The sequence below is a fragment of the Lagenorhynchus albirostris genome, chromosome 4, assembly GCF_949774975.1.
Source record: "Lagenorhynchus albirostris chromosome 4, mLagAlb1.1, whole genome shotgun sequence".
Lineage (NCBI taxonomy): Eukaryota > Metazoa > Chordata > Mammalia > Artiodactyla > Delphinidae > Lagenorhynchus > Lagenorhynchus albirostris.
The window spans coordinates 77,221,330-77,246,521 of record NC_083098.1 but is presented as its reverse complement, the minus strand read 5'-3'; the positions used below and the strand labels follow the sequence as shown (position 1 = coordinate 77,246,521).

General features: G+C 40.3%; 2 protein-coding genes across 6 annotated transcripts in view; one reads left to right on the top strand and one right to left on the bottom strand.

Moving 5' to 3' along the window:
• The window catches only part of ZAR1 (zygote arrest 1), a 33,672-nt gene extending 17,493 nt beyond the window's left edge, over positions 1-16,179 (top strand). For 2 of the 5 annotated variants that reach the window (XR_009540332.1, XR_009540330.1), the window contains one exon: positions 16,038-16,178. The gene's annotated coding sequence lies outside the window, so the exon portion shown is untranslated. Of the gene's footprint in view, positions 1-16,037 lie in introns of all 5 variants that reach the window. The other 3 variants (XR_009540329.1, XR_009540331.1, XR_009540333.1) reach the window with 3 other exon arrangements.
• The window catches only part of FRYL (FRY like transcription coactivator), a 249,383-nt gene that overhangs the window by 9,644 nt on the left and 214,547 nt on the right, over positions 1-25,192 (bottom strand). The window contains exons 52-60 of the mRNA XM_060148216.1: positions 23,136-23,297; positions 22,890-22,964; positions 22,371-22,547; positions 18,183-18,386; positions 15,559-15,726; positions 8,978-9,228; positions 6,082-6,289; positions 4,423-4,572; positions 3,653-3,751 (exon numbers count right to left, since the gene is read on the bottom strand). Coding sequence (XP_060004199.1) covers positions 3,653-3,751; positions 4,423-4,572; positions 6,082-6,289; positions 8,978-9,228; positions 15,559-15,726; positions 18,183-18,386; positions 22,371-22,547; positions 22,890-22,964; positions 23,136-23,297 — 1,494 coding nt within the window. The remainder of the gene's footprint in view (positions 1-3,652; positions 3,752-4,422; positions 4,573-6,081; positions 6,290-8,977; positions 9,229-15,558; positions 15,727-18,182; positions 18,387-22,370; positions 22,548-22,889; positions 22,965-23,135; positions 23,298-25,192) is intronic.

Below are 25,192 nucleotides of genomic sequence, written 5' to 3'. Positions count from 1 at the left end.
GTAGTGAGGTACTGAGGGCCAAGATCCTGGAGAAAAGATAACTGCAGAGAAGGGAGCCGACCAATCTGTGTGCAGTTTGCTCTTGGGGCACTTGTTCCTATATTTGTCATGTGCAGGAGGAGAGGCTAAGAAAGCAAGTAATAGCATCTGGGAGGATGAAAAGGTAAGCAGAGACTTTCTGGTCTCGTGGTGCTGGGGAGATAGGATAAAAATTGTTCAATCCCTGCCAAGAGAGCAGGGTCCTGATAGATACCCCAGGCTTTCACCTGTGATCCTCAGAAGACTCAAGGAATAATAAAAGAATGTATAGCTAAAAAACTATTAGAGGGGAAAAACCGAATAATGAAAAATCGTTGATAGAAAAGAAGTTAAGAAAGGAAGGAAAAAGTAACAGAAGAGATGGGATAAGAAATGGTGAGATGGTAGCTTAGGAAGGAACCAAATTCATTTTTCTCTTCCATACAAATATTTTAATGGATTCGGCACAATTTATTGAACATTCTTTTCCCACTGCGTTGCCACAGAGCCTTTGCTGTAAATCATATGATTATATATGTGTGGGTCTGTTATGTTCTATTGGTCTATTTGTCTAATTTTATGCCAGCACTATGCTCTTTTGAGATTTTTTAATAGGTCTTACTGGATGTAGGTCTCACTCTGTTGTTTAGACCTTGTTGTTGCTCCTTTTGGACAAGATTTGGAAGACATTTTCTGTCGAGGGCAGACAGTAAATATTTTAGGTGTTGCAAACCATAGATTTTCTGTTGCAACTGTTCTGTGTCACAGTGCAAAAGAGCCATAGACAATAGGTAAACAAATGGGATGGCTATGTTCCCAAAAAGTTTATTTACAAAAACAGGCAGGGAGCCAGATATGACCTGAGGGCTATAGTTTCCTGACCTGTGTTCACGACTGTATTCAGCCTGTCAATTTCCATTAATATATTGTCTGAAATTTGGAATGAGATTGCATTCAATCTATAGATCATTTTGGGGAAAAATGACTTCACACTGTTGCGTTTTTTGATTCATAAACATGGTATAGCCTTCCATTTATTTGGGAGGCCTTTAATTTCTCTCAGTAATAATTGAAATTTTCTGTGTGGAGGTTTAGCACATCTTTAAGTAGACTTAATTTGTAGGTATTCGATGTTCTCCTGTTGTAAGTGGTATCTATTGCTGTATAACCAACCACCCCTAAAACTTAATGGCTTCTTAAAACAACAAGATAAATCTTTGTGTTGGCTGGGAGTTTTTCCTGGTCTTGCCTAGGGTCACTCATGAGTCTACAGTCATCTGATGGCTTGACTGGGGCTGAAAGTTCCAAGCTGGCCTTCCTCAAGCGTCTGGTATGCTGGCAGTCAGCTGGATGCCTCCACTCTCCTCCACATGGCCTCTCATCCTCCTGGAGGCTGGAGGTCAAATAGTTTTCCAGAGTTTGTTCCAATTTACACTCTGACAGGCATGATGGCAAAGGTAGAAGCTGCAAAAGACCTCTTAAGTGCTAATCTCAGAGGTTGCACAGCATCACTTCTTAATTTGATTGGTCAGAGCAAGTCACAAGGCCATCCAGACGTAAGAGGTGGGAAAACAGATTCCATCCCTTTGGTGGGAGGAACAACAGCAAAGTCATATTGCAAAGAAGCGTGGACACAGAGGAGCATGATTCATGGGGACTGTTATCACAGCAGTCAACCTCCTAGGATAGACAGAGATTTCTGAAAACACAAAAGCACTAACCATAATGGAAAAGATGGATTAACTTGGACCTAAGTAAAATGAAAAACTTCTGTTGATCAAAAAATGCTATTGAGGGCTTCCCTGGTGGCGCAGTGGTTGAGAGTCCGCCTGCCGATGCAGGGGACACAGGTTCGTGCCCCGGTCCGGGAAGATCCCACATGCCGCGGAGCGGCTGGGCCCGTGAGCCATGGCCGCTGAGCCTGCGTGTCCGGAGCCTGTGCTCCGCAATGGGAGAGGCCACAACGGTGAGAGGCCCGCGTACCGCAAAAAAAAAAAAAAAAAAAAAAAAAAAAAAATGCTATTGAGATAGTGGAAATGCTAGCCACAGAGGGGGAAAAAATTTGTAATTCATACATCCAGTAAAAGGCTTGTGTTTCGAATGAAGAACTCCTACAAATCAATAAGAAAACCACAAATAACCCATTTACAAAACTGGGCAAGAGACTTTAGGCACAATTCACAAAATAGCTAAATGAAGAAGAAAAGGTGCTCAAACAGCCATCCGACAGATGCAAAATAATACCATGAAATACTACCTCACGTCCACCAAAAATGACAAAATGTTAAAAGTTGGCAATACCAAGTGGTGGCAAAGGGATTAGGGCATGGTAACTCCTGTACACACTTCTGATAGGACTGTAAATTGATGTAACCTCTCTTACAAAACTGCTTGGCAGAATCTACTGAAGTTGAACAGATGTATACCCTGTGGCCCAGCAATTCCACTCCTAGATAGATATCCAACAGGTATGTGAACATATATACGTAAAAGACATGTATAAGAAGTTACACAGCAACATTATTTGTAACATGGCCAGATCTTGCCCGATACTTTCCTGCTACTGAAAACTCTCCTCTTCTCCAATCTGTCATTACTATCTCAGTCCAGATATAAGATCACTACCCCCTTAATAAGTATTTTCTTATACCATATTCTTTTCCTGAGATAATCCCCCAATCTAAAATTAACGTCTGTCAAGGACTAAGGTTGCATCTCTATTCCATGAAGTTTTCCTATCAGCCAAAAGGGACCTCTCCTTGGAAATCATACATTTGGTTTGCATCCGTTCTCTGTGAGACCTGTATGATTTGCCAGTACTTTTATTTATAGCTATAATTTAAACATTTGTTCCTAATTATTCATGCACAGTATCTGTGCTTTATATTCCTATCTAGAGTATTTAGGGAATAAGAAACAGGTTTAACACTTCATTTTTCACAGGCCTTTACATGTGATAGATATTTAGTACTTATTAATGCAAGACTCATCTCCTATTCTAGGGGAAAAAATGCCTACTGTATGAAGTTTTTGTTTGTTTGTTTGTTTGTTTTTTACTGTATGCAGTTTGTGTGAAAAGGAGAAACTTTTTTTCCTTTAAGTTTTTCTGCCCCTGCCAATTGAAAATATACTGGATTTACTCTCAGGGAATAGAACGACTGTGTTTTGCAGTGCCACACTGGAGTTAAACATTTCTTTGCAGGTAACATCTATAATACACTGTGTGCTTCTTTCTCCCTTTGCTTGCCCACGTACACATACACATCACAGGAAAAAGAGGACCACTTTGTCACAGGTTGCAGATTTTTCTGGACCACAACATCACTATGCCTTTCTCAGGGAAATACTGCCTTTATACCCCAGCTTGCAATGTTGACAGCAGCTATTATAGTCTCAACACAGGAGCATTTTATAAAGCTCATTTTCCATTGTGCTCTTAGGCTCTTAGAGGGCCAATTCCTAAAAGCTAAAGATAGGAATTTACTGGACAGAGAGCTCCAAGGCCCCAACATTCTCAGTATAACCCTGAGGCAAGTGTTAACAGGTTCTGTTTTCCATCTCAGCTATTATGCCAGGTTAGCGCTTCTAATGTCACAAGCGACTACTTTATTTTACATGGTAAAAACAGACTGACCTGCTCAGCTGCTTCTCGTTTGGCATTGTACGTATCCAGGTGCTCTTGCAATTCCAAAACACTGAACTTGAGTGTTTCTAGCAAATCACAGGACATCAGCTGTCAAATCAGAAACACATTGATCCAGGTCACTGTTTCTGATCACAATCCTGAGACCAAAAACGTTGGTTTTCAGGCCAGCTTCAGCCGGCCTCCCTAACTCTACGCTGTCCCATACTAAGGACTGACCTTTCACTGAAACAGCGGAGAAGTGCAGTGCAATGTCAGAAGGATAAGCATGCCTTCAACTGCCTTCCAAAATGGGCTCAGGCAAAAATGGCATGTCAGTCCAGGATACACCTTAAAGGTAACACCCTTGAAGCTTTTTTAAACCTTAATTCTTTAAAAACCTTAATACATAATCTACAGGCGTGCTTGGACACAAGTGGGGAAGACCAGGGAGTTCTGGGTTCTTCATGGGGGAGGTCTAGCCCTCTCCTACCCGCTTTTACTCAGGAATCAGGAAAAGTACACATCTCTAGAGCATGATTTTTCAGCTTCCCCATCTAGGACTCTCTGGAGGGTGAGGGCAGGGAGAGGCCAGAATCAGAAACAGTCACAAGCCACTGCATATAATACACGGGAATTATATTCTGTTAGATATTTATAATCAAGTTGAAAATACGAACCTTCAGACTTCAAAATTCTGAATTACCTTAAAAAAAAGACCATTTACTGAATGATGCCATTTCAATTCAGTTTTTATAATAAGCCCTCATGTTAAAACTTACTGTTTCAGCATCCACAAAGACTGTCGGGCATTCTGAACACATCATCATCACTTCCAGTGAACTTTTAAATTTGGTACCAATGCGTTGCAGACTCTCACCAAGAAAGCTGACTGCCTCATTAGTTATGTCTCCAAACTTTCTTTGAATTGACTATGGAGGAAACATAAGAAAAATGTTAGTATTTCATATGAAAGCCTTTTTTAATGTTTAAGTAAAAAAGCATAATTTATAATTAGAGCAACCTTTTATTTTAAAACTATTATTGTAGTGCTGTATAGAACTCTTAAAACTGATCTGTAAGTCCTTGTTTTTAGGCACTTTAGGAAACATGGTAATTTCTAAAAATGATCAAAACAGTATTTACAGAACAGTATTCCTGAAAAAAGTAAAACTATTGATACAGGCTATTCATCTCCGCATTCCTGAGGTTTTTTTCATTAGGAAAGACAGAAGGAATACATGCTATATACGTTGTTGGAAATAAAGTCCTCACATGTGTGAGGAATTAGCTCTTCTAAAGTTAAGTTCTACCTGAAAGAAACTTTCAGTAAAAGTAGTGTACTATCCTTGGCTATGAGCTGCCTTCTGACTTTAAGTCATCAAAATGCATCAAGGGTAATATCTTCTCAAAACTCAAGAATATTCAATCACATAAAACAATCAGTGCCTGACCCATAGTGAGCACTCAATGAATTAGTGTCATCGACAGTGTAATTACTATACAAATACTTTACGTGTACCTACATGTATATGTGTAGCACCATTAGCTGTCATTATGATTAATTAGGAAAAAAAAGCATAAGCCACAGTCTTGGGCATCAAGAAATTTATATCTCTGGCATGAAAAGAATATAAATAGAAACCCGAGTAGCAATGCAAAACTACAGAATTAAGTAAATAAATGCTCCAGGTAATAAGCACTAAAGAACTTCCAGGAGGGAGAGACCGAAGGTTGGAGTGGTTGGTTGGGAAAACCTCAGAGAGAATATGTACTGAGCTGGGTTTTCTAAGATGGGCAAAGTTGCTGAGGTAGGGAGGAAAGGTGGCAGGTAGTTTGGAGAATAATGACTTAAATGGTGGCATTTCTCTCTGCCTTGGTTTCCCTAGCTACAGAATGCTAAAAACACATCTATGTTACATAGGTCTATTGTAAGAATTGCTTAATGTAGAACATTTAGCCTAGCGCCTAGCATGTACTGAATGCTCAATAAATGTCAGCTCATAGTATTTTTAGGGCTGGAAACAAGCCTGGCTAAAATTTTTAAGGTCCCCACACCGTGATGAAAGTGCCAATGAATTTAACACTTTATGATAAGTTGTCTTATGATACTGACGTAAGCTCCTTGAAGGCAGGAACCATGCTTTATATTTCTTTGGTGTCCCTGGAAGTGCCTAGCATACTGCAGAAAACTTATCAGATGTTGTTCTGAAGTTTTACTCTAATTGCCTTAGAGGCGATATCGGTACTAGTCATTGTATAATGTCCCAGCAGTGCTACAGTGTCGAAGTGTAAATTTAAATATCACTATCTTAGGAAAATAAAAATTTTTAAAGGGAATCAGTGGGAATATTAAAATTTGAGATACTGATTTTAGCCAAAACCCCATAACTTTATCAGGTAACTATAATATGAATTCAGAAACCCTAAACCTCACTGACCTGAAACAGCCTAGAAAACACGTGAAAAGTAAACACTGCACAGGACCCATCGGTGTCAGACAGCATCTGATTGACGTGACAGCGCCAGGCTTCTTCTTCATCATCGTACGCTACTGGCTGAAAAGCGGCTATGATGGCAGAAAGAAATGGTGATGGCAGAGGTGATGTCTGTGCTTCTGGAAAACCATCTTGCTCTTCTTCATCTTGACTGTTAACACAGATATCATCATCATAATATTATCGCAAAAGAATACACTCAATTACTTAAAATAGTTTGTCATCTAACATGGATTATTTTTTACTTGTATATACACATTGATTTAGAAAATGTGCAACCACCTAAACTTTGTGAGGAAGCACAAACAAGCAGATTTTCTTATTCATCCTGTTCCTTCTAGCATCTTGTTCTTTCTTAGCATCTTTGGAATCAGAAATCTAATTTCACATGACCAGCTTACAACAGCTCAAGTCCTAGCATAGGCCAGGGCTATGGAATAATTTCTGTAACTTCTATGAATAATACAGATTAGAATGCTTTCATTTTAAATGGTCAATTTTGGAGGCTTTTTATTTGAACAGGCCCAGACTGACAATGATAATATTTTTAAAGTTTTTGTCATGTACTTTTATGTCAAGGGCTATATATTAGGTGCTTTATACAGATTGTTTTCATTCAGTCTTCACAGCAACTCAAGGACAATTAAGTACTATTATTATCTTGATTTTTTACCAGTGAGGAAACAAAAAGTTCAGTGAAGTTAAATGATGTGCCTAGGCTACTGGGTAGGAAATGACAGAGCCAGAATTTGAAGCCAGGACTTCAAATGGGACCAAACCCAGTGTTAAAGCCATGACATATACTATATGCCTAGCAGTAGGGCAGTAACAGATCTGACTCAAAGAAACATAAGGCCTGGCCATTTTCTTTGAGAAATTTATAATCCCCACAGTCAGATAATACATACAAAAATGAGACAATGGGAAAAGATGGAGATGTATTTGGGTTGGGCATCCTATAAGGAAATGTGTGACTCTGGGTCTTAATATTGCATATTTCACATTACAGGGTAGCTCCACAAGGCTTTATAGAAATTACGGAGCAATTCCTATGGAAGAGAGGGATCTGAGAAGACTGGGGGGGCGGGGGAGATCAAAATGAAGCAGACATTTGAAGTGAAAAATTATATCTCAAAAAGTTTAATTTTTAAAATGTCACTGTGGTGATTGATTTGAACAAAATGTATCCTCTAAGCTTGAGTACATATACCCCTATATTTAGTAAGGATGTTTAATTCTATTTCAACTTCAGTGCTTGGCCAAAGTCAGCACTTTGGCTGCAGCCTTTTAGAAAGGCAGACAGCTGGGTATCTACCCCTGCATCATTTCTGGTGTCCCTTAACTTGTGTATGATCAATGAGTGAGTGATTGCATAGGCTACTGTCACATCCAAGTCAGTAATATGAACAAGGTGTGTCACCAAGATTTGTTGTTAACATCTGAATGTACACTTTCAAGTGTAGGTAGGCATTCCAGATAGGCTGAGAGTGAAAAATCTCATGTGCTATATATGTTAAAACTCAATTATCACTTGAAGTACTGATATAAATGAAAAGCTTTTTTTTTTTTTTTTTTTTTTTTGCGGTACGCGGGCCTCTCAGTTGTGGCCTCTCCCGTTGCGGAGCACAGGCTCCGGACGTGCGGGCCCAGCCGCTCTGCGGCATGTGGGATCTTCCTGGACCAGGGCATGAACCCGTGTCCCCTGCATCGGCAGGTGGACTCTCAACCACTGCGCCACCAGGGAAGCCCAAATGAAAAGCTTTTATTGTAGGAGTAAAGCTCTGATATACTTGATTACTTATAAAAATAATTATCAGGGAGCTTCAAACTGTTGAATAGGGAAATAAATACTCTGATAGAGAGTGCATTAAATTAGATGTGCTTATAAAGAACATTATTTTGAGCCACAAATATTTATAAAATTAATTTAAAAAGCAAAATAGTAGATGTAGATTATATCATAAGTCTCATCATTATAGAACTGTTTGGTATTTAAGTTACGTAACAGCCACCAAACTTTCTTTTAAGAACTTTCTGTAATAATTGATTATTCAATTTTGTCAGCCCATGAGTGAAAAAAAGTCCTATTTGAGAATTCAACTATCACTTTGTGATAATTTTGAAGCTATGGTGCATAAACATTTAAAAGGAGCACTCTAACATCTGACAGTAGTAAGAAATGGTCACTTTTGCCCATTATATAAGTCAAGCTTTAAAAATATGACTGTTGGGGCTTCCCTGGTGGCGCAGTGGTTGAAGGTCTGCCTGCCAATGCAGGGGACACGGGTTCGTGCTCCGGTCCGGGAGGATCCCACGTGCCACGGAGCGGCTGGGCCCATGAGCCGTGGCCGCTGGGCCTGCACGTCCGAAGCCTGTGCTCCGCAGCGGGAGAAGCCACAGCGGTGAGAGGCCCGCGTACCGCCAAAAAAAAAAAAAAAAAAAAGACTGTTGATAATAAAACTATAAAATAATTTTTGGAACCTATTTCAGATTTGTTCTGGTATCACAGAGTTCATGCCATGATTTTGATACTTGGTTCTGGCCATGGCCCAATATTGATTTTAACACACGGCCATTTGGCATTTTGCCAAAATAGGTACTTGGTGTACTGCTAAATGCAGAATGCTATTCACTATGTTCTGAGAATGGCCTACTTGTTTTTCTTTAAGTGAATGTCAATAATAGAAAATAAACCCATCGTAAAAATGAGGTAACTCATTTTACCTTGGAAACACACCCAGGAATGAAAGTCCGCTTACTAGAACAGAGGGTCATATTTGGGAGGGGATAGGAGAGAAAATATCACCTCATTATCGTGTCTGTGATACTGTATTCTCACCTAGACAGCCCAGAGAAATCCGCTTCCTCTTCTTCACATCGTTCATCCAGTTCTTTCAGAGCTAAGGTGACATCTTCTTCACAGACTGACCCGGGGTAGCTCTCCGGAGCCGAAGGCTCTGGCATGTCAGTTTCCTCTAAATCAAGAATCCCTTGACACACGAGAGAATCCTGCTGTTCTTGAATAATATACGACCCTTCATCTTCAAAGGCTGTAAGAACTTGTTCCTCCTTTAATACTGAGCTTGTATCCTGTAAAACAATTATGTTTTTTATGGCCTTGAAAAACATTAAAGAGAATTTTACCAACACAGAATAAATGACTATTGCCACCGACCGACATCTATTTTACTAGGCAGTCTTCATTTACACAGTTTAAGTTTTGGAATTTTTGGACTCTGATCATATAAAACTGATTTTTAAAAATATTTCCAGCTTTAAAATATTTTGAAATTAAAATGTATCACCTATTGCCACTTAGAAACATCATGGAGATCTTTTTTCTCCTACTAGGATTTAGGTGTTTACTTAGAAGTATATCCTTATATATATAACACCTTCTCTCATACATATTCTAATTCCACATAAGTATAACTTTGTATTATTACTATCAATTCTCTTATTTGAAATGTCATTTCTTTCATTATGCTTGAACCTTATATCCAGTGAATCGTGGATATAAGAAGGGGAGGTAATTCAAAATGGTTAACCCACTGGTCCTATGGGGCTACCGTGAATCAAGAACAGGTCCTGACCAATCAGGAGGCTGCTGAACGAAAACAGGGAGGGCCACCTGACTGGTTTAAGTGAGCCGAACACCAGAGATGTAAGATTTGCTTTCAGGTGATAAGACCACAGTAACTCATTTAGGTTTGAGTTCTGAGGCTGCTTCATCAATGAGTTAGAGTTCAGAGAACACTGGGAAATTTTAGACTGTTGTACTTTCGAGAATTAAATGAACTATAAACATTTGTCAGTGGGGGAAATGATAATGGAAATGTGTGTTATAAAGTATACAGTGTGGACTTCCCTGGTGGTACAGTGGTTTAGAATCCACCTGCAGATGCAGGGGACATGGGTTTGAGCCCTGATCGGGGAACTAAGATCCCACATGCCACGGGGCAACTAAGCCCGTGCGCCACAAGTACTGAGCCTGCGAGCCACAATTACTGAAGCCCACACGCCTGGAGCCCGTGCTCCGCAACAAGAGAAGCCACCGCGATGGGAAGCCCACGCACTGCAACGAAGAGTAGCCCCCGCTTGCCACAACTGGAGAAAGCCTGTGCGCAGCAACAAAGACCCAACGCAGCCAAAAATAAATTAATTAATTAAAAATAAAAAATTTTAAAAATAAAGTATACAGTGGTATTTCCTTCCTATCCATTGTAACATTACTGAAATGATGTTGCCATGGGCCTGGCGTGGAGTAAAAGTTCAACAGGTACTGGCTGAATAAATGAACTACCACTACTGAAAAAGAAAAATACTTCCGGGGTGTATATCATGTCATATCAGCACCATATCAGCACATTAGTTCAATCAGTTTGAAAGTAAGCACTAAAATAGTCTCACAGCTTTAGGAATAAAGATGAACTTCTTTCAGTACTTAGACCTAAGGTTACTACTTAGTTCTACAGTAGTTCCTTATCTCTTTTTCATGGATAAAAATAGAATTTTCCTTCCAAATTATGAAAAGTAAGTGAAATCCAGAGCCCCTGACCTCAGACCTCATCCATAAAATTCATGTATAAAATGAAGGATTTTGACCAGCTTCTGGGCTGGGTGCTCTGGGATAAATTAATAACTACAATTAGTGTGCAAACCAATAATGGGGTTAGGCTAATGTACAAATGACGATAATATACGGTAGAGTATGGTACATGTAAGGTAAATATAAGTGATATACAGAGGACTACTGGTACTCAAAGGGAAAGATCACATCTGGTTGAGGCAATGAAGACTAGTCTCTTTGGAGGAAACGACATACGGTGGGCTTTGACAAAGATGGGGTAGGAGTAATGCTATGGACCAAAAGTTTCTGTCCCCTCAAAATTCCTATGTTGAAACCCTAACTCCCAATGGGATGGTATTAGAGGTAGGGGCCTTTGGGAGGTGATTAGGTCATGAGGGTAGAACCCTCATGAATGGGATTAGGACCCTTAAAAGAGGACAGAGAGCTGGCTTGTTCTTTTCCCACCATGTGAGAACACAACAAGAAGAGCTCCCAGGAAGAGAGCCCTCACCAGACAACGAATGGCTGGCACCTTGATCCTGGACTTCCTGGCCTCCAGAACTGTGAGAAATACATTTTATTGTTGATGAGCACCCCTGGTGACAGTATTTTGTTATAGCAGCCCAAGCTAAGATAGACGGTGTCTCAGGGGAAAGGACTTAGAAGATATCGAAGGCACAGAAGAAACATGGCAGGAAAACACAAAGTGTACTAAGGGAACACTGGTCTAGAGGTAATTATGCAGGGAAAGCACAAACTCTTTGAGTCTTCACAGGATAGTACTTTATAAATAATATAGTATAATCATTCCTTCCTTGCTCCAATAGCTTATATTCAGTACACGCTATTTAAGGTTTCTATCTGAATTTTTTTCTTAAAGATCTGGCCATTAAAGGGGTAAGCATTAGTTATTTGGAAAGATATTTTTCCTTCTACGTATCATGTTGAAATAACCCACCAAACTTCTTAGTTTAATGCCGTCACTTTTCATTAGTGTACACCTGTAATTTGTTGTCATTTGTTCTTGAATAATAATTTGAAAATCGATGTTTTACCTAAAATTATTATTATATAGTATATGCTGAAATTTTCTAATAACACCTAGAATGCATGAAGAGAGTGCTTTTTGGTTAATGGAATGAATTCCACTATTATACACAGATGGTGAGAATCAAATTTTCTTGAACTTGACCTTATTACACAATGTCTGTCTGTCTGTCTCTCTCTCACACACACACACACACACACACACACACATGCACACTTCCATTCCAAGTTTCATTTCCTATAAGGAATAATTTCTGTCACACATGAATCGGTATCTAAACTATTATAGATACTAGAAGAAATCCCTCTGTGGAGGTTTCTCTGATAAACACAAGGACATGATCCCCTCTAGAGTAATTTGTATATATTATAGAGAAGGGAAGGCACACTGGGCTCTAAATTTTCTGTCTTGAGGTGGAATGCTTTAGCCTATTACGTTTCTTCTTCCCGATATTAACATAATTTAAGGGGAAAATTCAAACATTTCTAGGATTTTTTCTTTAGTTCATAAAATGTTTCATCTACTATAATTAACTGTATTCCTCTTCTTGAGAAACTGCTTTATAGCAATATGCATAGCATATGTAACTCATATATAACTCTATATAATAGAGTTCTGGTTTTATTTCAATATATTAGTGCTTTCATACTTTTTTTTTTTTTTTTTTTTTGCGGTACGTGGGCCTCTCACTGTTGTGGCCTCTCCCGTTCCGGAGCACAGGCTCCGGACGCGCAGGCTCAGCGGCCATGGCTCACGGGCCCAGCCGCTCCGCGGCATGTGGGATCCTCCCGGACCGGGGCACGAACCCGTGTCCCCTGCATCGGCAGGCGGACTCTCAACCACTGCGCCACCAGGGAAGCCCTTTCCTACGTTTTTTAAAGGCACAATTTTGGGTCATTTAACACTGTTTGGCACACCAGGGAAAAACAAGTTAGGTCATCATATCCAGCAGATACAAACTTGAATCATTCTCTTGTGGACAGCCATTCTTTTGGGGATTAATTTTAATGTCAATAGAATTATTTCTAAAAGAAATAGTATGATTCAAAAATATCTCCTTCATTCTCATCTGCCAGTGTCACGAAGTTTACAGTGATACTGAACTGTACTACTGTAAAAGGGAAAAAAACCTAGTAAATTAAAGTGTTTTTCCTTCATTTAAAAAAAAGTATCCTCAGGAACTTTATAGTACCTCGGAAGTAGGCCCATTAGATATTGTCGGATGAATGAATGTCTCATCTGAAATAACACAATTTCCAATATGTATGGAAATATATATGAATTTCTGATTCATTTCCAATAAATATGAATGATTTACAGGAGGTAGTTTACTCACCAACTATGATTACAGCTATTTTAATTACCAAAAATAAAAGACTTCCCTGTTTGTTAACTACACAAAATTAAAGCACATGACCACTTAACCATACTGCTTTTGTTAAAAAGGTATTTCTAGGATCAGCCTGCTGTCTTCCATTGTTTCTAATGAGAATGTCTGTTGACCAGTAACATGCTATGAGGCACACCAGACACAGTAGATTAGATTAACTAGTAGCTAATGCTCATGTAGCAAGCCTTCCAACACTGAAAGGAACACAGTCTACTTAAAGCGCAGCTCTGCACCCTGTCGGCTCCCCCGGTAGACACTTTCCTGCCCACGCACTCTGTCGCTTCGGGACCCCCGATCTCCTGCTGATATTCTCCTCGTTTGTCTCCTCATCTCAGCCCCCTCCAATCCTCCCTCCACAGCTCGGTCAGAGACTTTACTAAAACACTGATCGGACTTTAACCTTCCTTGATGACAGACTGCAAGCTCCATGTGGCAGGTAGAGGTACTGGAACCGACTTTCCCTTCACCCCAGAAAAAGCCAAGATTGAAGAGAATAAACACAATCAGATCATGTCCTCCTGCTGAAAACCCTGCGACGGTTGCCTGCTGTGTGGCCTCTAAGCGTGGCCTCTAAGCTTGCCCTCGAGAGTGCCCGGCCCCTCCTCGGGGAGTTCCTCCCCGACTCCACTCCCTCAGGTACACGTGCTCCAGCCCCAAGGGCCGGCTTGTCAGCTCATCAGGGCCTTCTCCACTCCCATTTCCCGGGCCCTGAACATTCTTTCTCCACACCTTCAAGGGCTGGCTCCTCGTTACTTGTTTCACCTCAAATGCTGCCCTATCTAACTCTCTCCCTTACCAAGTCCACATTACAGTCAGATTTTCTTAGTATGAAGAGTAAGATGATCACTTTCAGATATATCATTTATGTTTTATCTGTTTTACCTGTTTATTTTGTCTCTCCTACTAGAATTAAGCTCCATAAACCAGGAGCCTTGGCCTGTTTCACATGGTGCTATATGCCCAGGGCCTAGGACAGCGCCCAGCACACGGCAGGGGCTCAATAAATAAATATTGCTGAAATGTCTGACTGCCTGTGTGCCCCGTATTCCCAAGTCGGTATCTGGTACGGGGCTTGTCACATAACAGGCATCTCTAGGAAGAATGAAAATTCATGACTTCCTATCATCTCAAGGTAAAGTGTGTCTTTAGCACGGCCTGTGGGACCCAGCATGTCTTAGACTCGTCCATCTCTCCTCCTGCTGCTGCCTGCACATACCATGTTATTTCACATGGCCGTGTCTTTCTGCATGATGCCCCTCTGCCTGCAAAGTCTCAACTGCCACGAAGCCCATCCTCTGCCACCATCACCCTTAATGCACAGCTGATCGGTTGTCCTTTGAGTTTTCACAAAGCTTTGAGCATGTCTATTACTGAGTTTCTCATATTGGCATGTAGTGCCCTTTTTTTAAACCATCTCTGTCTCCCTTAATAGACAGTGGACACTCTGAGGACAGGGTAATGTCTTATTCATCTTTCTAGCACCTAATGGAATGCCCAGCATCTAGTAAATCTCAATAAATATTTGTTGAATTGAATTACCTAAACTTCAGCCGTACTAATGTGAGCATTTAAAAAACTCCCCAAATGCCTTCATTTCAGAATATATCTGCTTACTGTAAAGATCTACAATACACTGTCAGTGTAATAAGAACATGAGATTTCAACTAACTCAGATAATAAGATCTAACAACTAGATTGGTCTAGATCTAATAACTACATTAATTTGGTTAACACTGAAAAAAATATAGTATTTTCCTAATACCAAGGCATAACAGCATATATGAGAGAGCTATAGCAATTACAGTTTAAAAAATATCTGTAATAATCTTAAAAAAAAAGAAACAAAAAAACTAAGAAAACTAATACTTACTTATTTTTGGTCAGTCATTAGCTTGGAATCTGGCTTACTTCTCACAGGCCTTTCCAAAAAACATAATACTAGTAGTTCCAAAATCTTTCTAAAAGGTTTCATTTTAACCAACTGCTAACACAGCTGGCCTGAGGTTTTCATCCCAATTATAGCACCAATCACAAAAACCCAAATACAAAGCAAAAAGAGAAGAAAAAACAAAAGCGGTCCTTCAAAGAAGGCACAGCGCCACAGAAGATGCTCCCATCCCCAGAGAAGCGCCTGTACATTAACCTAATCACATTCTGCAGCACAAAGTGCTCATTAAAAACACTCAGGGTTATTTTTAACCTGTAGGTCATTTCCTTAATCTATCAATTTTTTTTTTTTTTTTCAGTCATCAGATCTGACTATATCACTTAACCAACAGGTTAGAAATACTGGTAACAAATCAAATTAATTAGCGTATCAGATGAAAACTCTTTCAAAAGAAAAGCAAGGGGTATAACGGATTGCTAAAAAGAGCCCAGATTGGCCATGCACCAGCCCCCGTGTCTCCCCACCTCAGGCAGCTGGCTGTTAGCATTATCTAGAGAAGCTTCCAAACTTGGGGTCTCATCTCTGATTTGCAGCACTTCTTCTGTTGAGATGCTGCCCGTGGAGTCTTGAGACTGAAGAAGTAAATCAGGATGGTCTGGCATGGTTTCATCTGCAGCAGAATCATTGTTTAACTAAAAGGAGAGATAGTAAGATAAGGAATTCATTTATGAGTCAGTGACGGTCACAAAGGCCACAAGAAACATTCTATGCTGTAAGACATTCTGGGGCCATAGTTATAAAGAGCTTCTTTGACTTCCTAAAATTACTTTTTCCCCTCATTTCAGTCTATACCAGAATTGGTGCTGTGAACGCAAGCAACTAACCCGTCAGCAGAAATGACGTATCCGTTAACAAGGGTTAAATTTTGCTAAATAAAAACTACCAAAGTGAAAGAGCTCCTTGTGACTGTGTTAATCTTGACCTAAAATTCTTATTTTTACAGTGACGTCTCGTGCTTGCAGTTGGTCTAAGGACTCGTGAAGGGGGCACTTTCACCTCCCCCGTGGCTTTGGCACCAAACGCTCAGTGGATTCTCAAGCAGCAGCATTAACTGGGAAGCAGGCACGTAAGTCTGAACTGGCCATTCACTTATTTAAGCAAAAATCAATACCACAAAACTTCAGTAAGACATAAAGAATTAGGACAATAAAGTTGTAATGGCAGGCCAGCCTCAGTGGTTTATGTTCTAAGAAAATATTACAATTTTTCCTCTTTTAAGCAGGGTTATACATTTTTTTTAAGGAATTATTTTTTAGGTGTGAAATGGTACTGTGATTATGATTTTATTTTATTTTTTGAATTTTTTTAAAAGTATACATTTTATTTAATATTTAGATACAATTTTTTCTCTTTGAAAAAATTTAATTTTTTTTAATACAGCAGGTTCTTATTGGTTATCCATTTTATACATATTAGTGTATACATGTCAATCCCAATCTCCCAATTCATCACACCACCACCCCCCTCCTGCCACTTTCCCCCCCTTGGTGTCCATACGTTTGTTCTCTACATCTGTGTCTCAATTTCTGCCCATGCAGGGTTATACATTTTTAACGGCCAATATTTAACATAAGAAAAATCAAGTTCATGATTCAGAATAGATAAAGGCAAAAACTAATTTTTTTTTCCCTGTGAGGAGGAATCAGCTTCAAATTCTTTTTTAATTTCACTACCACTATGACTAGGGTCGGCCTTCTAAGGAGACAGTCAGTTCTGCCCTGAGGCTCTCATGGGAGCTAACCTTTGTTAAGCACTTACTATATGTCCTCCCCATGAAATTCCTACGAGGCAGGTACTGCAGGTACTACTGGGAGAGGGTAGGTAACGACCACAATTACACAGCAGGTTGGTGGCACGATGCCAGCCTCTGAGCCTCTAGTCTGGCTCCAGGGAGAGCCTGGGCCTTCTTCATTGAGTCGCTGCTACCAGCAACTCACTGTTCCTTTAAATGCGCACAGTCCCTGGAGGAGACTGTCCCTTAGGTAGCATGCAGACCGCCTGGCTCAAATGCACTTACTAGCTGTGTGTCCTGGGACAAGTCACTTAATCTACAGAACTGCTGTAACCATACGTAGCTTGTGTGGTTGTGGGGAGAGTTACAGTGACTAATCCACATAAAACACCTTGCCCAGGGCCTGATGAATCTCAAACACTCAGCGAGTGGTAACTACTGCTACTGTTATCAGCAACACCTTATCACTTAATACGTGATAGGAAGTTAGTGGAAAGACATATTGGGGTAACGGTGAGATGCCACAACAGGAGGGGTGACAGGAAGCCAACCACAAGCTGACAACTGTACATGCTCGCTGTCTAAAGCCAACTCAGCCTGGCCTTTCAACAGCACTGCCAGTGCTTTACCAGCAGACCGAGTGTGATGCAAATAGGCCCAATTAAAGAGAGGCACGGAAAGGGCCCTCATGTAAGAGCGCTGTAACCGTAGCTGCCGCCTGGTCTGCACTAGCTGACTCCTCATCGCGTGGGCCACGGTGGCTAATCCACACCCCTTCTCTCCCCTCGTCCTGCCACCTTCAAGTTCCAAGCCAGCTACCACTTCGTGCTCGCGGCTCCCATTTCTGAACGGACAGACTACTCCTGCAGCCTTCATTTTCTCATCTCTCTCTGTCTCTCTCTGAATATCTGCCATCTGGCCCTTGGAATACAAGTCAGAACCTCCATATAACAGACTTGATCTTGCAAAGAGAGCAAAGCTGTGCTCCATCTTTCCACGCTGACGAGGAAAGAAAAGCAGGTGGAGAATTAAGCGGTGCCGGTGCTCACACCGATACCAAAACATGTATCATTCGAGGCGAGGGCCTCTAAAAGTGCCCAGCACGACTCACTGTTACTAGGAGAGAAGCAATAGCACATACGTCTCAGCGGCTAAGCGGCACACGGTATCGAATGTGTGTTAGTTCTGTCATGAATAATGGAACACTGCACTGCAGCTACAATTTTGTATTTTCATTTCAGTGTGTGCATTTCACCCGCACTGAAATGAAAATCACAATATAGAGAAACAGTAACTACTAAGCTGGAAGTTAGGAGAAAGGAGGCCAGCTGTCACTGTACGAAAAGGTCAGCGTACCATCTGCGTGCGTGAGAGTATCTGGCTTGCTGTGAGTGCTGCTTCTTCTTCTGAGGACTCGTCCGTATCCTCCTGGTTTGTCAGGTTCAGGCTGGGGGTGCTGCTGGAACACTGGTACTCCTGGAGCGATGGTGTGTCCCCTTTGTCGATACTGTCCAGTGAGCGCCTGCGGACTCCCCAGTTGAAATTGTCCATGCTTTCACCCTGGAAAAGCAAGACATCGTTTCTAAGACCTCAAATACATGCTTATAAATATAGGAAAGGTAATACAGCGGGAAAACATACACCAAGATGAGAAATACTTAATGCGTCATCATAAGCAGAGTTTCAATCAGCCCTTCAATTTCTTGAAACTTTTAAAACATCATTCAATATTTATAATATTTAAAGGGATCAAAATATTTGGTCAATGACCTGTTTTAACTAAAGAATTCTCTTGACTTTCTATCTTACATTACTGGGGACCAACTAAATCTACTACCTAGGCCATTTCTATTCTAATACACAAACACAGATGAGACCACAAGGAAGACAAATACATCACAGATGACAACAAATAAACAATCCACAACACCAGGCTGCAACTTACCTGCAGCTCCTGGTTAGCAAAAAGGAAAACACACAGAATTAGAAAGAACGAAGACAAACATGTAAATATACGCTACACTTTTGGGGAAAACTCTTTGTGATTTCTCAAACCCAAAGACTGATTCAAGCTCTGGATTAAGCTTTGTGCAGGAAGCCAACATGTGATTCAAACTACTTTTTTATGCAAAATATATTGTGAAAAAGTCAGAGACAGACACTTAAAACAACATTTCTATGATACACTTTGGCAACACAAACTTTAGGAAAACCTTCAAAATTTACATAGATTTAATGCTGGATACAATGTAAAACTGACTTAAAATACCCACATTCAGTTGACAACATACAGGTTCACGATTATTTTAGACTGTAGCATGGTTCTGGCTACACCCAATGGTCATTTTTTGCTACAAAGTAGTTTAAAATCAAGATCATATTTATCAAAACATAACCTTTGCCAATCTCAAAAGGTCAACAGGAAATAAAACAAATTTCAATTTCGCCCCACTTACGGATTTATATAAGTTAACGTTTCTGTTATTCCAAGCTGATCCTCCTTTTGTAAGGATATAACTCTTACGCTCCTCTTTCTTAAGCCCTGATGACAAATTACAGTGTGTTGGCTAGCAAAATATGACTTATGTGTATTCCTTTACTCAAGAGGGATTGTCCAGAATAGAGGTTTTCAGATTTTTTTTTTTTTAAATAAAGCAGAGGAATACGCATGTCAAATGAAATTTACGACGGAAATCAACTGTGCAAAACTGATGAACAAAACCAGGGCTGCTCCGGTTGAAAAAGGTGGCCAGGAGTCCTCGGATCTTTCCCTATTTCTCAGGTATCCTACAAGCCCTAAGGCTCTGCAGGTCAGAGTTTGAAAGCCACCTTCCTAGAACATATCATTTCAAATACTGTGATGTAGCAGAACACATAATAATGGCAACAGCCCTTGATATATATCTGGTGAATGAATGAATACACACTGTGGGCTTTCAAGGTTGGGGGATATTTTAGAAGTTTCATTAGCAGTCAAGTTTGTTTTGTAGCAAAGTACTTCCTTTTACCATGTTCGAAGAAAGACTATCTTTAGGTTTTAGAAAAGCTCTATCATTTGATTTGGCCTAATTATGAGGCATAAATTAGCACCACCCTCCCCAAATTACTGTGACTTGAATGAAAGATAGAACTACAATAAGCATCTTTAATTCCTTCTAAGGTTCTATTCAAAAGTCATATTCATTACTATGGACATTTTAGAGTACTGGATGAACCTGAAAGTATTTGCATTGTTCTTTAAAAAAAAAGGCAAACAAAAAGAAAGAACCTGACCATTACAAAAATGTCAAGAGCCAGCCTTTAGAGATTCTAAATTCTGCGCTGAAAAAAGCAAGTAACTACAGAAGAATTTATAAGTGGCTCATGCCCGTGAGGTAGGGCAGCAGGTCTCTTGAACCCACCACACTTCCTTGCCTGATTGTGCAAGTCTGTCCAATTTCCTACAACATGTTTTTCAAACTGTGGGAGCGACATCAATTTTAGAGGCTGGTGACCTGCTCTTTTTTTTAAAAAAAAAAAAAAAACAAATGAAAGGAATAGAAAATATCACTGTGCATAGCATAGAGTAAGGATGCATATTCTTGAAATTTTTATTTTAAAGGTACGTCCATACAGATACACTTGGATGTGATATAAAATGTACTAGAAATGGCCACAGCTCAAAAAAAAAAAGTTTAAAAGCCACTGCCCTGTAAGACGTTGAATAATACTTGTTCTTGGGCTCCTGTGAACCTGTCCAGTGGTGTCTTTGGGAATATGGCGAACTAGGACATAGGAGCCTGTGCCGCCCCTCAGCCAGGGTAAGGGTGTCTGCTGATCTCTGAGGCACCATGGTCATACCCTCATATCTGCAGGGGTGGGGGGCCTGGGGGGCCGAAGCACACAGGAGGACCTCCCTAAACTGGCTTCCTATCAACAGCTAATGGTGTGACGTGGCAGAAACCATTACATTTTATTCCTCCACCTCACCTATATGAGCCAAAGGAAACATCCCTTCAAGAGGGTTGATGAATGCATGCAAGTTATATGAGTGATTTTAATGTCTTTGGACAGAGATATATCAGTGACACGGTACGGATACTTGACAGTAAGGCATTTGGGGCTCTTGAAGACAGACATTTATAACAATTTTAGAATGAACATTTTTGTGATCTGTTTGATGTAAACTTTTCAGATTTAGGAGACTGTTGTTTAGGGGACTGACATCAGCTACAGGAATAGGCCCTGAACTGCCTAACATAACCAGGGCAGTGGGCAATCCTGTTCTCTTTGCCACAATGATTGGTTTAGAAATTGGCAAATGTCCCAACTTGGGCCAATGAGATGTGACAAGAAGCGTGCTAAAAGCATTCGGAGAGTAACTTCTTTACTTTCATGAGAGCATTTCTGGAAGTGACCCCTGCTTCCTTAACACTGCTGTGTGTGGACATAACCAAGGTCGTCTGAGGTGAAGCTGACTTGCAGAGAAGGGCAGAGCCTACAGAATTGCAGAGAAACAGCCGGAAACCTCACTGAGCCTTACCTAAAATAAGCTCTAACTCTGGGCTGGCTCAGCTCTGGGAGCGTGAATCTACTTTCTGAGTTGGAGTTTCCATTTAGGAAGCATCTAAACCGACACAACTATCAACTTTCTCTAAACGGAGTCAATATCAAGGACAAAGTCCTTGGTATTGAATGAAATGAGGCATTTGAGAGAGCTGGCTCCAACCTAAAGAAGAAAGTGATGATCAATGTCATAGGCAGAATCTCAGCCACAGGAAAGTGTTCCAGAAGGGAGCCAAAGGCGCCTTAATCGTCAATTTAGTTTCAGGGCCACCCTCTTTAGAGTTGTCTGATCATTTTTTAAAAAATAACTAATTTTATTTTTATTTTTTGCGGTACGTGGGTCTCTCACCGTTGTGGCCTCTCCCATCGCGGAGCACAGGCTCCGGACGCGCAGGCCCAGAGGCCACGGCTCACGGGCCCAGCGGCTCCGCGGCATGTGGGATCTTCCCGGACCGGGACACGAACCCGTGTTCCCTGCATCGGCAGGCGGACTCTGAACCACTGCGTCACCAGGGAAGCCCTTATTTTATTTTTTAAATTTAATTTTTTTGGTCACGCTGCTCGGCATTCAGGATCTTGGTTCCCCAACCAGAGATCGAACCCGTGCCCTCTGCAGTGGAATCCTAACCGCTGGACTGCCAGGGAATTCCCCATGTCTGATATATTTAAATGTAATTTTTACTATTCTGCTGCACATTAATTTGTATAATTCATGCAAACATTTAAGTCTAAGCGCACCCTCATTAAAAAAAATACTTTCGAAGAAATCCATTTTTACTCTATATTTTTAAATATAAAGATGAAAAATTAGACGTTCCTTTTATTTCAGACTAATTCTGCTACGCTAACTGTACTAATCATGTTTAGTTTCCAGTTTAGATTTTTACCTTTTGACTTTACACTGCCCTTAATCAGGAAAGATCCTGTGGTTAAATCCTTCATTTTCATGCAGTTGTTAACTATTCTATAAATATTATAAAAGAAAGCCCATATCCTTACCTCTGCATCTTCCAACTCAACATCTAAAAAGTCAAAATCCTTAAAAACGCCAAACTGTTGTTCACTGCTGTTATCTTCCACAGCTACTTCTTCCTCTTGAATTATGTCCTCTGTTGCAGAAATGAGGCTAGTCTGTTGGTCCCCGACTTCCAAATCCTCATTAGAAGAAAATACAACCTGACCCCCAGCCAAAAACAAAGCAAAACAAAACAGAACAGAAAAAGGCCATCCATCAGCTTTGTCACTCTGAATATGGGACATCAGCGCCCTAAGAGCCATTGCAGGCCTCATCTGTCAATGAGCTCAGAGCTTCAATTTGGTCTAATGCCTAACTGGGTGTATGCTTAATTAGCATAGCGGCCAAGTGTCAGAGAGGCAAGTAATAGTTTTTTCATTCTAAGTCAACACTGTAAGTAAGGTTAAGTTAGAAAAGGCAAGCAAGGAGACACAATAATTTCCGTTTCTTCATGGACTAACGTGATTGTTAAAACCTTTACACAGGTTTTCATGATTACTCACTGATGGATTCTTCGGAAGACCAGACTCTGGACCACAGAGAGAAAGCACATTCATTAGCTTTTCTCTTGTTCTTCGCTAAGGAGAAAGAAAATGCAAACGTTACGATTCCTGATAAACTAAGACAAATTCTCAAGTTCTCATACATAGAATGAAATGGATTCTTCTATTCTATGAACTTTTTTTAAATCTTTTTTTAAAATTTTATTTTTTATACAGCAGGTTCTTATTCTATGAACTTTTATGTACCTGTGATAACTGTGGCCTCTTCCAACTAACAGGCACCAAGGCATTAGAATTAGAACCAGAAGAAGTTGAGGAAGTGCTTCTCGTCACAGCAATCACTTTCGGCTTCCCGTTTCTTCCAGTTGCGCTATGCTGATCACCATATTTATTTCCAATAATTGGTGTCTACACAGAAATAAAACGCCAGTGTTTGACTCAAATAATTCAACATAAATGGGTTAATAGCGTATCTATAATGACATTTTTTATAAACAGCCAAAAAAAACAGCATAAGGAGAAAGATTACTTAGCGTAAGGCAGAGACTACAAAAATCAAAGGTAATGATGATATCTTTTTTTTTTTTTAAATCATAAGATTTCACTTTATTGGGAACCAGTCTCTGAGGAGATTATTGGAGAACTTATTCCTACTTTAAATACAGATCTGCTTTCTTTAAAAATGACCATCTTCACCTTTCCCCCCATGATTATAAAATAGGTCCTCTTTGAAAGCTCAGAAAATATGAAAATGATTAAAAAAAATCACCTGTCAGCTCACCACTCAGACTTAATGTCTATTAATATTTTGGTGTTTTTTTGATCATGTTGTGTGCTTCAATAAGGTGCTTTGGCAAATATTCAAGACAAGTAACAACTTCAAAGAGAAAGCTATCTACATATGTCTTACTGCAAATCTGATATGTAACATTTCCAAAATTTATTTCCGTAAAATTCCATGATGAGTCCAAACGCTGGATGATCCAAAACATGTGTATTTACTCGGCTTTGTGAAGTGTCTCAAATTTGCATTTGAATATAATTTTAAGCTCACTTGCATGTCACCCAAGTCCCCTTATGATCTGGTTCCTGCTTATCTCCCCAACTTCAGCCTCCACCACTCCCTCCTGAACTTCACACTCCAGCAGAGCTGAGCTTGCTCCCCAAGCATATGGTGCCTTTGTGGACCTATGTGTTGGCACATGTCACCTCCTTTGCGTAGAACATGCGCCAAGCAAACCCCTAATCACTTTGAACATTGCCTCCAGACTTCCAAGGAGGCCTATGCTGATACCACCACCACCTCTGCGTAATTGTACTTGGACATTTACCAGGTGATGGTGATTGTTTCTGTGCCTCTCTCCCCCTGCTATACGGGAGTCCCTGGACTGAGTGTGACTCATCACTGCTCCTCTAGTATATCTCCAGTGCCCACACAGAGCAGGTACTTGGGAATTTTTTGAGGAAACAAATTGAAATTAACTATGTGATATAGAGAAAATGTTCTGAGGATTCGTACCACCGTTTTCAACAAAATAACTGTGACACCATCAGTTTCTGACTCAGAAGAACAGCAAAGCCCAGTTTCTCTATCATATTCCCATTCTATGTATTCCATGTTAGAAATTCTCAGGTGATAGAAACCAAAACATTGGCAGTAAACATACTTTCTATCTTAAAAAAATAACCAATAAGCTCTGGATAAATTCTAAGACCAAGACTAAACTGCAAAAATATTTTTTAATCTATATAATCCTTATCAATTAAAACATGAGTAGATCTTCAGCTGTTATCTTTCTCAACTCCCCCCACCCCCCAATACTTGATCAATAACTTCTCTCTTGAAAAATTCCTGCCTTGGCTTGTGAAAGACCATTTCGATGGTACCAAAGCCAACAAGAGTGGGCTGAGTTTCTGGAGGAGAAAACCCAAAACTGATGCTCTCCGCAAGGGTCAAAAAATCTTTGCATGCGATTTGTATCGATATTAATATGTAACATAGTCAGGATTCAGGTTCCCTCCGGACTGGGGGGCCCTGCCTCAGTCTAGCCCTAACATGTAGGGCTTCTCAAATCTCAGTTTATTTTAGCCTCATTTTTCCTTCCATGATTTCAACCATCCACCTATATGACACTGAAAACCCTTAAACTTTTTCCTTCCCAAGTTTTCCTCTAAAACTTCAGATCTCTTCAGGTAATCAGCACCTCCGTCAGTATGTTTTTTGGTCTCTTCAGAGCCAGGATACCCGAGACTGAGCTCATCACGCCCTCCTTCCCTGCTAATACCTGTTCTCCCTACATTTC